The sequence below is a fragment of the Balaenoptera physalus genome (genome assembly GCF_965194825.1).
Source record: "Balaenoptera physalus genome assembly, chromosome: 11".
NCBI lineage: Eukaryota > Metazoa > Chordata > Mammalia > Artiodactyla > Balaenopteridae > Balaenoptera > Balaenoptera physalus.
This window is the reverse complement of record NC_138896.1, coordinates 36,644,717-36,658,582: the sequence shown is the minus strand read 5'-3', so window position 1 is coordinate 36,658,582 and position 13,866 is coordinate 36,644,717. Positions and strand designations below refer to the sequence as shown.

General features: G+C 39.0%; 1 protein-coding gene across 4 annotated transcripts in view; it reads right to left on the bottom strand.

Annotated features, from left to right (window-relative positions):
• BTBD9 (BTB domain containing 9) overlaps positions 1-13,866 on the bottom strand; it is a 401,355-nt gene that overhangs the window by 341,528 nt on the left and 45,961 nt on the right. For all 4 annotated transcript variants that reach the window (XR_014250710.1, XM_082412539.1, XM_082412537.1 and 1 more), the window contains 2 exons: positions 8,758-8,977; positions 4,994-5,113 (listed from right to left, as the gene is read on the bottom strand). Coding sequence is in view for 3 of the 4 variants with exons in the window: in XM_082412539.1 (XP_082268665.1) it covers positions 4,994-5,113; positions 8,758-8,977 (340 nt within the window). In the remaining variant the exon portion in view is untranslated. The remainder of the gene's footprint in view (positions 1-4,993; positions 5,114-8,757; positions 8,978-13,866) is intronic.

The following is a 13,866-nucleotide window of genomic DNA, read 5'->3' as shown; positions in this document are numbered from 1 at the left end:
CAGAGTGGAGTATATGCTAGAATTTAGCACATGATAAATATGGCTGTTCATACTAGTGTGGTAAGGAATGATTATTAAATAAATGGTCTTAGTCAATTGACTATCCCTAATCTGAAAATATACATGAAAAACATTCTGGCTGGATTAAATATTTAGATACAAGGATAAAAATAACAAGTAGCAGAAAAAACTTACAAAAATATAACACTCTTTAACGTTGGAGTGAGGAACACCTTTCTAAACATGATACCAGACCACCAGAAACCATAAAAAGGACTGACAGATTTGACTACATTTTTTTAAACATAAAATTCTATATGGTAAAAAGTACTAATAAAACACTAAAAACTAATAACAAATTGCACAGTACATGATAGGCAAAAGTATAACCATACATACACAAATATACATCTACATGTATATATACACCGCATATATACAATACATATATGTATACATATCAAGGTGTACATACCAACATAAAGTTCTCACAAGCCAAAAACAAAAAGATAATCACCCCAGAAGAAAACTATGCAAAAGACAAAAACAGGCTTTTACAAATGAGAAATAACAAATGTCAAGTATTATAAGATACCCTACACTTCACAGATGATAAAAGAAATCCAACTTAAAGTAAGAAGATTTTTTACAAATCATAAATCACATTGGCAAAATGCTGACAATTCCTGCATTGGTGAGGGTTTGGAGAAGGGGCAATTCTATGTGCTATTGGTAGAAACTGAGTACAGCCTTATCAGAGGGCAAGCTTTATCAATATTTAAAATGTGTACTACATCATAATTTTATAACTAAAATGTCATAAAAAGACATTTCCATTTTGATAACTAAAAACAAAAGGAAAGGAAGAAAGAAGCTCAGTTTTGTGTTAAGTGAGTTCACCCATCCTGTGCCATGTTCTGAACCGTCAAGTTGCACCCTTCTCAACACCCTTTCTGGCCTCTGTGCTCCCCCGGATTCTCCTCTAACTCTCTGACCAGCCCCTGCAGTAAACCTGTCTGCCACCTACTCTTTCCTTCCCTCTCTCAATAGCTATATTCTTAAGGACTGTGCTTTTAGGCCCACTATTCCTCTCCCTCAACTCCCAGGTTTTATACCAAGTTCACTTTTGTAATTCCAGCTACCAGCCATATGCGGGCTACCTCTGCACGCATTCACATCCATGTTTTCAAGTCTTCTCATATTTCAGCAACATTTTGCAGCTGCCAAATTACCAGCATCATGTTGAAAAAAGCCAGAAAAAAAAGTTAAAGCATCCCAGGGCACTCAATATTTCCACTCCTTGTTAGTGTTTTTTGTTCAGTCCTAGGCTCTACCAACTAAGAAAGCTGTGGAAGGACTTGAAGAGAGCTTACTAGATAGCCAAGAAGACAATTTGAAGGTTGGGGAATTTATGGGTAAAGCAGAAATTTCCTTTTCCTGAAAAAGGCAAAGCTGATAAGATATAAGATGGTTCTGAGTATCATATGAAAAACTGTACCAAAATTGACATCACTTTTCTTCATCTCCAGCTGGGGGCTAGGGGGTTGTTATTAGTCTAAGCTTTTGGCTACATTGAGCAGTCCCCACTTGACCCACAATGCATTCCTAACAAGGACCCAGAAAGAAAGAGCAGACCATTTCCCTCCATTCACTGTTGTGGTTGTGACCATCACTCTGGCTTTGAAGCCTGACGTTATCCTTATCACCACTATCTCGGTGAGGGGAAATGCTGACTAAATTACATTCCACAGGATATATAAACGGCAAACTTTATGTTATATATATTTTACCACAATTTAAAAATGCTTTACCAAAACCAAAATGTATGAAAACTGTTGGAAACATACAAATGGGCAGATTACTAAGATAAAGAGAACCATGGAAGGCATGTGTGTGGACTGGCAATATGGAAAAGTGCTGAAAGGACCACACTCCTGAGATAAGGAACAGTCTCCTCATACTGAGAGCCACCACTGAGAGCCACCATGGCCACAGAGAATGGCAGGATGGCTCTCTTTCTCTGAAGGCCAAACACCAGTTCAGAGTCTCAAAAAGTAGAAAAGGTAATAAAAACAACTATTTACTGAGCCTCTACTTTGGGCCAGGCATTGTGCTCAGTACTTGTACATATGCTCTGTCATCTAACCCTCCGCAGCAGACCCCAGGAAGGGTGCTGTTATTCCTGTTTCACTGGTGTAGAAATGAGGGCTTGGAGAGGCACAACTTTACTAAGATCACAATGCCAATATTAGATGAAACCAGGATTTGAGAAGAGCTCTAACTCTGCAGCCCATGATTTTCCTACTACCCGATGCTGATTTACATGCTGTTCAACCTAGACTCAAGAGAGAGGGCTGGGTAATCTCACAATTCACAGAGTATCTCTTCTTTAGTGAATATATTAGATGAAATCTTTCATCAATATACAACACTCACATCCTTCAGAATTAACCTCGAAATTCAGTTTCCTGAAGAAAAAACAGAAAGTAGACTTTGCAAAGAGTACAGAACCATTTACCACTCCAGAGTTTTCCATTCCAGATATACATTTTAACAAATACATGGATAAAAGCACCAATGAATATATATACATATTAATATTGAATCAGTCTCTCTTCATTACCTGGTCAGTGCCTTGACCCCAAGCCTGTGCCAACATTTATAGAGTACCTACTGCATACAAAAGGTCATAACTTGAGAACTGTGCAAGAATACTGAAAGATTAGTATCCATACTCCTTGCTTCCAAGAGCTTGTAATTTTAGTATGAGAGGCAAGACAAACACGCAAAGGACACTGAAGAACAAAGGTGACATACAAATGTGCAAATTAACGAACACAATGCAAACTGAACACTTATGTGCTAAGGAAATAAAGAATTTATATGTGCCCAGTGAAGTCCCTGAAAGAAGTGTATTTAGAACATTGTTTAGGAAGTCAATAAATGATTGTGAAGATAAGAAACACCAAACATAAGACATCCTTGGATAATCAATAGGGACTTATTCTTAAGTTCACTTTATAATACTTCGAAAATTACAAACTATTACAAAAGGCAGAGTTTATGAAGGAATGTAGTAACATAGTAAGTTAAAGTGGTTATAAATATTAAAACGTTTTCTCACTAAAATGCATATCAAGACTCCTTCCTTTTCTTGTTATCCCTGTCTCTAACATCACCTTTGCTCAGTTTTTCTCAACCAGCGTGGGAGCTGGCTATACCAAGACAAAAATTAGAATCATGAAAACAGCCAGGCTCTACAACACATAAAAGCAACATCAACAAAGGCAAGGCCACATAGGAGAGGCAAAATAAGGAAAAGGGAGTATAAATAATGCCCATTAATAAATAAGAGGAATTATATTTTCTAAAAGCCAGAGATCACAACTGAGGGTACATGTCTCCCTCCACAGAGCCCGAGTTTTCAGGTGGGTAAAGCACACAGCCTCTATCATAGCTGGTATTACAGTCACAATGATTTGTTCTGGGAGTCGTGTTCCTAGTGTTTCAAATTAAATACAAACACACAGTCCTTTGGTCCACATCAGACACTTCGGTTGTTATGCTGCTTATTTTTTAATCTGATACAGCCATAATAATGTCAGTCGATGCAGACTCAATCCCTTCCTCTACCTCGGGGCCCCTCTGTCACTCTCAAAGTATCCCTAGGCAGTTCTGAGATACAGAATCTTCACTCAATTTCTTGTCCCTCTCATTTTAATCCATTCAAAACTCCTCTGATAAAAGAGCAACTGCTAGACCTGAGACACTTTAGTCCCTCTTCGGGGAAATGAAATTGATTTTCTTCATTTCCACACAAGAGGATCCTTGGGTAACAATATTGTGTCCAGTCACACCCATAATAAAAAAAATGTAGGCGACATTCTTTACTGTACCAGAGGCTGAAAGGTTTTGTGGAGTTCCTGTGGTAGAAGTAAGAATTCAGCCTGATGCTGTCAGATCATGAGTTTAATAAGTATAAGGGTGCCTTCTGACCGAGAGAGTTAAGTGCTGTGGGGCATCCCCATCTGCTCCAACTCAGCCACACAGGGATGTCAGCTGGGGTCACGAGTACGGGTGTGGAGCGGAGTGGGTAAGGGGCCAGCTCCACGTGCTCCCGGGCTTACACCCACCATATCCCTTCTTGACACACCTAATTAAATGAACCAATCACTTTCTGCCTTCAATCTCTTGAGTTTAGGGTAAAGAATATCTGAGGGAAATTTCCAAGGGGAAAATCACAATAGAAAAAACACAACAGAATTTCAGGGGCCTTTAACCACCTTTCCCAACTCCCAAATTCATTATTCATACTGGTTTTGCAGAATTTCAGAAAGAAAGCTTAAAACATGGCTTAAACCTAAAGTAAGAATATGAAATGTTAGAATAGCTTATCAGTACTTTTTAAAAAACAAACTTACATGGAGCTAAAATACATAATGACAATAAAAGTTAAGGTGCTCTGGTTGAAGGGAGGGTGTGAGCCTGGAGCCCCACCAGCTCAGCCTCCCTTGCCCCAAACCCAACCCCACTAGAAACACCTGCTCTTTCAAACTCCACTGATATCCACTGACCTAGAAAAAGAACATGCACAATGGCATCCAAAAATTTCCTCCTGGCCCTGAGGATTGCCAGGGAAGCCTCCAGAAATATCTCTCATGGCTTTTGTGAAAAGAACGCACCCCCTAACAATAACTCTGCTTTCAAGGTATAGCATGGAATTTAAAAAGCATTTCCACTTCTCAGTGTGTCGTCCCTTCTTATTCATTTACATGCCTTTACATAAATATGGTACAAAACAGTTCCACAGTACATTCTAAATATTAAGATGCTTAATTTCCATAGTATCCCTAAGTTTTTTAGTTGGGACGCATTTAGTAACTGATATCCTGGAAAACTTTTCTTCTATGAGACAGAAAAATGAAATCTGTTTCTCAACATCCAGATCTCTTTAAACAAACATCAAAATCATTTATAAGCCATGAGAACTAACCTGCAGACACGGGCTGGAAAATACAACTTTTGCCAAGAACGACACAGATATTGCGAATGATCAATAACTCTGATCCAATCAAGTTCATCCATTGAGACTTCAATGAAGTATGAATAAGACCTATGAATCAAAAGGAAAAAGGCAGAAAAAAGTATCATATTAAAATAACAATACAAAGTTATATTTTTTTAGCAGCTTTTCTTTTTTTTTTTTTTGGCTGCGTTGGGTCTTCACTGCTGTGCTTGGGCTTTCTCTAGTTGTGGCCAGCGGGGGCTACTCTTCTTTGCGGTGTGCGGACTTCTCATTGCAGTGGATTCTCTTGTTGTGGAGCACGGGCTCTAGGCGCGCGGGCTTCAGTAGCTGTGGCTCACGGGCTCTAGAGCGCAGGCTCAGTAGTTGTGACACGGGCTTAGTTGCTCCGCAGAATGTAGGATCTTCCCAGACCAGGGCACGAACCCGTGTCCCCTGCATTGGCAGGCAGATTCTTAACCAGTGCACCACCAGGGAAGCCCCCCGAAGTTATATTTTAATAAAATGTTAAAAGTTACAAAAAATACACTATTCATGAATTACATTTTCTGCATAACGACCAAATTCTGATGATGACGAAATGTGTATAGATCCCCTTAACATAGCATTCGCCACAATGTATTGAAATTATCTCTTTGCATGTCTGTCTGCCTTATTAGATCTCAAGCTGCTTAAGAACACGGACCATGCCATATTTATCTGCATATATCTGGGGTCTAGCACGGTGCTTGGCACATATCAGGCATATAAGACATAACAGGACCAGGATGCCTTGCATATACCGTATTAACAGATTAATAAAGCCATGACAGAGAGAGGACAGAAAACAGAGAGGTGTGCCTTCTCCCTCTACCTTCACTGCCCTGGGCGCCCAGCCCTCCTCTCTCAGGAGGAAAGCCAACTCAGAATGGTTCCTCACAGAGGCCAGCTTATCTCCTGCTTCCTCCCAGTTTCCTACCATCCCACACACAGATACAGCCTGCAGAAAAATAAATGACATGGGTGAAGAGATAATATGTATTCCTTTTCGGTACAACTTAAAATTTGGCAGCTAATAATCTAGCAGTAATGAAAACAGCCTATCATCCTCCCCTGGTCAGCTACCCTGGACCATTACATGCTGGTCCCATACTGAACAAATCTATATTCCCCTGTCATAAGCCAAATTTAAATTTGAGATGCAGTTATTACTGTAATATCAACAGGAACAATCTCAGAAGATTTAGGTGACCATAAATGTCAGCCTGCAACCAACAGTTGTGACCAGAAAAGGTCAGCTTATTTTGTGTCATCCCCTCATTTTCTGCTGTCCCCTCACTCCCATTCATTTTATTGCTCAGTCTCAAACTGGTTATAACCTTTTATTGGACCTCTCTGGGTTATCAGCAATGCAGGATATAATTTTACAACACATGTGAGAATCTTTTTGGCTTAAGATTCTGAATTTTTCACCTTTGCTTAGAATTATAACTTCCGTAAGAAAGGAACTAGTACATGGTAAAGTTAAGTCCCCCATGAATGAAACGCACATACTAAAACAAACTGGGGCTTCCCTGGTGGCACAGTGGTTAAGAATCCGCCTGCCAACGTAGGGGACACGGATTCAACACAGGTTCCGTAGCCACAACTACGAAAGCCCACGTGCCTAGAGCCCATGCTCCGCAACAAGACAAGCCACCACAATGAGAAGCCGGCGCACTGCAACGAAGAGTAGTCCCCGCTCGCCACAACTAGAGAAAGCCCGCATGCAGCAACGAAGACCCAACGCAGCCAAAAATAAATAAATAAAATAAATTAACTTAAAAAAAATAAAAATAAAAAAATAAAACAAAGTGGCCTGTAAATATTTAACATCCTGGAAATGATGATAACTACTTTCAGTTTCAAATGTACTAACCTTTTCTTTATTATTTTTATACTAATTTCATTATTAACTAAACGAGTGAATATATGTAAAGCTTTTAGAACAGTGCCTACTACTATTATTAATCAGAGACTCCTGTAAATAATACGTGAAATTTGCTCCATTTTGCCAACTAAACATCATATTATATCCAACGATACATATCAGGAAACATATTCTTAATTAAAAAGAATGAGATAACCTGGAGATAACCTCCAATACCCACGCACATGGGGAATGTTGACTCTCACTTCATAAAGCTTCCCTCACACTTGGCTCAAATGGCCTGAAAGGCCAGGGTAGTGGTCAGTGGTGCTAACGAGAGAAATGAACTAACCAGCAAGATCTGCAGGGTCTCATCACCCTTACTATCAAGCCCTTCATGCCCAGACTCAAAGAGGCATGAGCAGGGCCTAGGAGACTGTACACCAGAGACTGGGTGTACAGGTTTAGGTTAATGATGAGCAGCAATGAGGGAGACTGTTCAGTTCTTGGTCACCCTACTGCTCTGGCACTTCTGCCATGGCTGAAGTCAGTGGGTGAAAACATCAGAGTGGCTAGAAAGGAAGGCAGAATCTTGAAGCCACTGTGAAACTGGTGGGTTCCTAGGCTGGAGCCCATCAAGTTTTATTCACATATTTCTTTTGTTTTGATAATGAATTTATCCACACTAAAGACAATTTTTTCTTTGTCCACAGTATAAAGTATATTTTAAAAGTTATCATAATATCCAAAAGTAAGGAATCAAGTAAATAAACAATGGTAACCCATATAGTGGAATACCAAACAACTATTAAAAGTAACATTTTACATGGATAAACAACAAGGCCCTACTATATAGCACAGGGAACTATATTCAATATCATGTAATAAACCATAATGGAAAATATGAAAGAGAATATATATGTAAAACATATTTGTGTATATATATGTACAGCAGAACTTAAACACATTATAAATAAACTGTATTTCAAAAAAATTTTTTAAAAAGGAACACTTTACAGGAATATTTTTAAAAGAGTAGAATATTCACAATGTATTAATTAAAAAGTGAAGTTACTTTTTGTACATCTAACCTTTATTTTGTATAACTATGTGGTTTTACAGGTTTCTGGTGTGTGTGTGACTATGCATAACAAAAAAATACTGGTTAGGGACTTCCCTGGTGGCGCAATGGGTAATAATCCGCCTGCCAATGCACAGGGCAGGGGTTCAAGCCCTGGCCTGGGAAGATCCCACATGCCGCAGAGCAACCAAGCCCATGCACCACAACTACTGAGCCTGCGCTCTAGAGCCCGCAAGCCACAACTACTGAGCCCGCGTGCCACAACTACTGAAGCCCACACAGCTAGAGCCCATGCTCCACAACAAGAGAAGCCACCACAACGAGAAGCCCACGCACCGCAATGAAGGGTAGCCCCCGCAAGCCACAATTAGAGAAAGCCTGCGCCCAGCAACGAAGACCCAACACAGCCAAAAATAAAATTAATTAATTAATTTTAAAAAATACTGGTTAGACAAATATAAAAATTAATAATAGGCAGTGAGATTACTAGCAATATTTATTTTCTTCTTTGTGCTTTTCTACATTTTCTGTTTTCCACAATAAACACATATTCATTACTTTTATAAGCAGAAAAAAGCAAAAAATGTTATTTTTTAAAGAAATGCACCCTTTAATTCTTCCCCCAAAACTAAACTTCAAGAGAAACAGCAAAGTGATGACAAAGATATAAACCAGCAAATCTCTTAAACCAAAGCAGATGACCACAAAGTTAGGCCATCTCAATCAAACATGTCAGTTTCTCTCCAAGTCATGCTAATGACTCACCGGCTATCTCGGTCCCACAGGAGTATCCGTATATGATTGATAATGGATGGCTGACCTAGCTTAATCTCGATGCCAGAACGGCAGTCATCATCAATTGGGTGCCTAGAAAATCCATGATCCAAATCATAATTTTGAGTGTCACCATCTAATAAGGCAGACTTCAGCTCCCCTTTTACCACCTGGGCGCCATATTTCATAGTTGCAATGTTTTCTTCTGGTACTACAGTTAAAAATAGAAAAAGCAAGGTTAATGGTTACTTATGAAATTTTCCATATTTTGGGAAAAAAGATAAAATTCTTGCATTTTAGTTGATGCTAGTATATGCATTTAATTTGACGAGAAAGAGGAGATATGGAGTGTCTGTGAGGATTAAGATACCACCACAGCTGAAATTTAATGACATCATCACAGCCACAAAGTACCTGGGACTAAGATTACTAAGAAAAAGTTGTAAATACCAGAAAAAACATGTTCTAGGACAAACAAATCAGCTCTACTGAGTTAATTCTATTAGTAGCTTTAATTTAATACCTACTGGACAAAAATAGCATGTAAAATGCCCTGTACCTGCCATCTGGACTGAGCACGAAGTATAAAAGCAAAGCAAACAGGTCAGACATCTTATAAAAGAGAAAGAGAAAGACCCCGATACAGCAGAGCTGCTGGTCATACAAGGACGTGCTGAATCAATTAGTTAAAAACCAAGAATATGTTTAAAAGAAGATATATTTTTACTTCACTTGAATATTTTTAAAAATAAAAATTCAGTCTGTCATCAAAATTAATACTATGATTATAATTAACCCCCCTCCCCTCTCCAACACTAGATGTACTAAGAGTCAATTGTTCCTGGGACTCTGAAGTCCTCTATGCAAATTTTGCTTCACAGATCTAGAACCTGTCTTCCAGGTACTAACATTTGAAAACTGACACTCTCCATGGAGAGACAAGAGGCAGCATAAAGTAGATGTTAAGAGCCTGAGCTTCAAAGTCAGAGTTTAAATAATGGCGCCACCTTTGACCAGATGTATCAATTTGGGGAAGTCACTTTCTCTGAACTTCAATTTCTCAATAGGGCAACATCTATCTCCCAGGTGTTTTTGTTTAAGGATTAAATGAGATGATCTTTGCAAAGCACAGAGTAAGCTCTAAAATAAAGATTGCCAGTATTATTACAAAATATGTATGAAAAGCACACATAAAACTAAGCAAGTTTACAGACTGTAAATAAATGCTGAATTCTCACAGAATATGTACATCTTGGCTGTGTGATTTGAATAGGGGAAAGTATGAGCTATAATTAGGCTCTTAGGGAAAAGGAGTAAGTAATTCATCATCACAGATTTCTTGGCAAATGTGGGTTTAAAAACTTTTTTTTCAAATGAAGACAGGGAAAGATGATTTAAAAATGAAGCTGAAAAGTGGGGGTTGGAGTGAGTTTAATTAACCTGCAAAAGACTAAGGCAACTGAGAAACCAAAACAAATGAAAACAAAACCTAGTCATGATCAACTTCTTACCACCAGAGGCTTAAGTGCTCAGTTTATAACATTCTACATTCTATTAGCTCATGAAAATCACACATATTCTTCATATTTATTTTTCATTTATTTAACAAACTTTATTAATTCCTTTGACTTTCTCCTTATAATAATCCTTTGAGTGTAGGACTACTATTATATCCATTTCACAGATGGGGAAGTGGGGGCAGAGAAAGGTTAAATGGACTTTGTTGCCCAAGGCCATACAGCCAGCAAGGAGCTGGGGTGCTATCAGAACACAGGCAATCTGTTTCCAGAGGCCCTGCCCTGCTACTACCTTCATGAAGGGTTTCTGATGGGAAGACCATACTTTGCCCTCTTACTAGTCCCTTCCCTCTAAGGTTACTTAGGACCCAAAGGAAAAAAACAGTCTATTACAGCTTTTTTTTAGAAAGTTGGACTTAAAATGAGAAAACCTAAGTTTGAGACTCAGACTCTACCACTTATTATCCCAGATGAGGCCACTTAGTCTCTATGAATCTGTTTTCTCATCTAAAAAGAATAATATTTTACCCAACCCACCCATGGGGTTACTGTAAAAATTACACTATAAATAGTATATGCTAAAGTACTATGGGACTTCCCTGGTGGCACAGTGGTTAAGACTCTGCGCTCCCAATGCAGGGGGCACAGGTTCGATCCCTTGTCAGGTAACTAGATCCCACATGCATGTCACAACTAAGGAGTCCACCTGCTGCAACTAAGGAGTCGGTGAGCCGCAACTAACACCCAGTGCAACCAAATAAAAAATTAAATAATAAAAAACTAAAGTCTACAAAGTACTCTATAAGAATTCAATTAGTCAAAAAACATTTACTGAAGACCCATTCTGTACCAGGTACCCTGTGAGGCACTGGATATCTCTCAGTGAACCAGACAGAGAGAGGCCTCGCCCTCCTCGTGCCTCCAATCTAGAGATGAAGCACTTTATAAGCAAGCCAAGAAAAGCTTTAAATTTGTGATTTGTGAATCCTCAGTAGAGATGACTTGTGAACCCCCTAGTTTACAGATGAAGATACTAAAAGATACTAAAAACTACAATTGGGAAGACAGAATACTATGAGAGTCAAAGAGTTTTCAAAGTATTAAAGGTTCATTGCTATTACTGTCTTTATGTGATAGATGAGACAAATTAATTAATTAATTAATTAATTTATTTATTTATTTATTTATGGTTGCATTGGGTCTTCACTGCTGCGCGCAGGCTTTCTCTAGTCGCGGCAAGCAGGGGCTACTCTTCGCTGTGGCGCACAGGCTTCTCATTGCGGTGGCTTCTCTTGTTGCGGAGCACGGGCTCTAGGTGTATGGGCTTCAGTAGTTGTGGCACGTGGGCTTCAGCAGTTGTGGCTCCCGGGCTCTAGAGCCAGGCTCAGTAGTTGTGGCGCACAGGCTTAGTTGCTCCATAGCATGTGGGATCTTCCTGGACCAGGGCTTGAACCCGTGTCCCCTGCATTGGCAGGCAGATTCTAACCACTGCGCCACCAGGGAAGTCCCCAAATTTTAAATTCTAGTTTAGAAGCAAGGAATAGATTCATTCAGTCATTCATTTATTTTGAAAAGTCTAGATTCAGGCACTGTGCTAAGTGCTAGGAAAACACAGGGGAAAAGACATAATTACAGTCTTCAAGAAGCTCAGTCTAAGTAGGAGTGTAGGCAAGAAAAGCAAAAATGATACTATCACAGTGGCAAGCCTGCTCAGTCTAGTTACTGGAAACTATGGGAATAGGTTCGTGGTACCATGTACCTACAGCACAGATTTAAACACACAGACACACTCACATATAAACCAATAATATAACTTAGCAGGCCTAGCAACAGATTGACTTTTAGCCAATAAAAAATCTTGAGGATGGAAGTTGTGATGTGCTACCTGTTATAAACATGAAGAAACAAGAAATTACTGTTCTCTTTCGCAAAGTCTAAAACCTGAGATACACAAAACAAAGTATAACTCAGCCGGAATAGATGAAGCACTAACTTTCAAGGCAGAAATATCTCCACAGCTAAAACAAAACTAAACATTAAGGAATCGGCTGAGTACAAGTAGATCAAATATCCTAAGAAAGAAATTGATTAAAAAGTTAATTTCCTTTCCCCAGGCATACAGACAAATGCTCATCAATAGACGTAGTTTTGTATATATATAAACCACATTCTCAAAAAGACTAACCACCACTGGAAAGTTAAAAACATCCTTTGGATCCTCTTTTTTTTTTTAAAAGAGGTGGAAATCACTGTAATTTGGTAAAAAGCCTCAGGATATGCAACTGTAAGAATTAAACCTTCTAGTAACCAATATTAATGAACTAAAAAAAAAAAAAAAAATTTAGTATTTATGCCCCTAGATACTAATTCCCTAGTCCCAAGATAGAACCTCTCAATGTCATGAAAAGTCCCCAAAGATTCAGAACCTATACCCAGGGAAGAACAAGGAAACAGACAAATCTCATCAATAATTTCAAAATAAGCAGAACTATCCTTCCAGACTATCAGCTAAGGAACAGTTCTGAAATTTTCCCCTAACAGTGAAGAAATCTCATTTTTTAAAAATGACATGAATGTCTGAATAAATATTTTTTAGGGTCTGAGAGGAAAGTGATATGCTTCCTTAGTTACTTCTATTATTAGTTTTACTATTCATATAATTAAAAAAGAAGAAACACAGTCTGCTACTTAATCATTTCTTGAGTTTATAAGTTACATAAAAGATTCCCAAGCATTTGTATAATCTCCTCCTTGAGCTTCCACTAAATTATTCCAAAATGAAGAATTTAACAGTTATGAGCAGCATATCATTCCAGAACTGAAGGCTCCTCAACTGGTTGATTACTCCCTTTCATGGTAATTTCATGGGTCTATAGTAACCCAGGTCTGACACCTATACTGACCAGCTGATCAATTCCAAGCTACCAGTAACTACATGAAATGTCCAAAGCATCTCCTCAGTTCTGCAGCAATGTCCCAAACCTATACTTATAACTAAACCAGTCCTGAGGCCCTATCAACACCTTGAATCAAAACTAGGGCAAGAAGGGGAAAAAAGGAGCTTATATAAGAAAGGATCCAACAATTAAGATTTACAAAGGCTAAAACTATATTACTCATCTTGTTACTTCTCCCCTCTCTATCCTCCTACCCTTTATGGAAGGCTGACCCTCAACCAGTATCACTCTCTAGCATCTCTAATCTCTTCCTCAACCTCTCCCGACCTGTTCCCTCTAGCTATGATACTGTTTCTCTACTACCTTTACTCCAATTCACACATCAGATAGTCAACACACTGTATTTACTATATTGTATTGTATTTACACAACCCCATCCATAAGCAGAGGCGGCCTAAAATCATAATAAGCCATAGACACCCCAAAACACACCACCACATGTGTACCTGCCCACCAGAAAGACAAGATCCAGCCTCATCCACCTGAACACAGTCACTGGTCCCCTCCACCTGGAAGCCTACACAGCCCACTGAAGCAACCTTAGCCACTGCGGACAGACACCAAAAACAACGGGAACCAAGAACCTGCAGACTGCGAAAAGGAGACCCCAAACACAGTAAGATAAG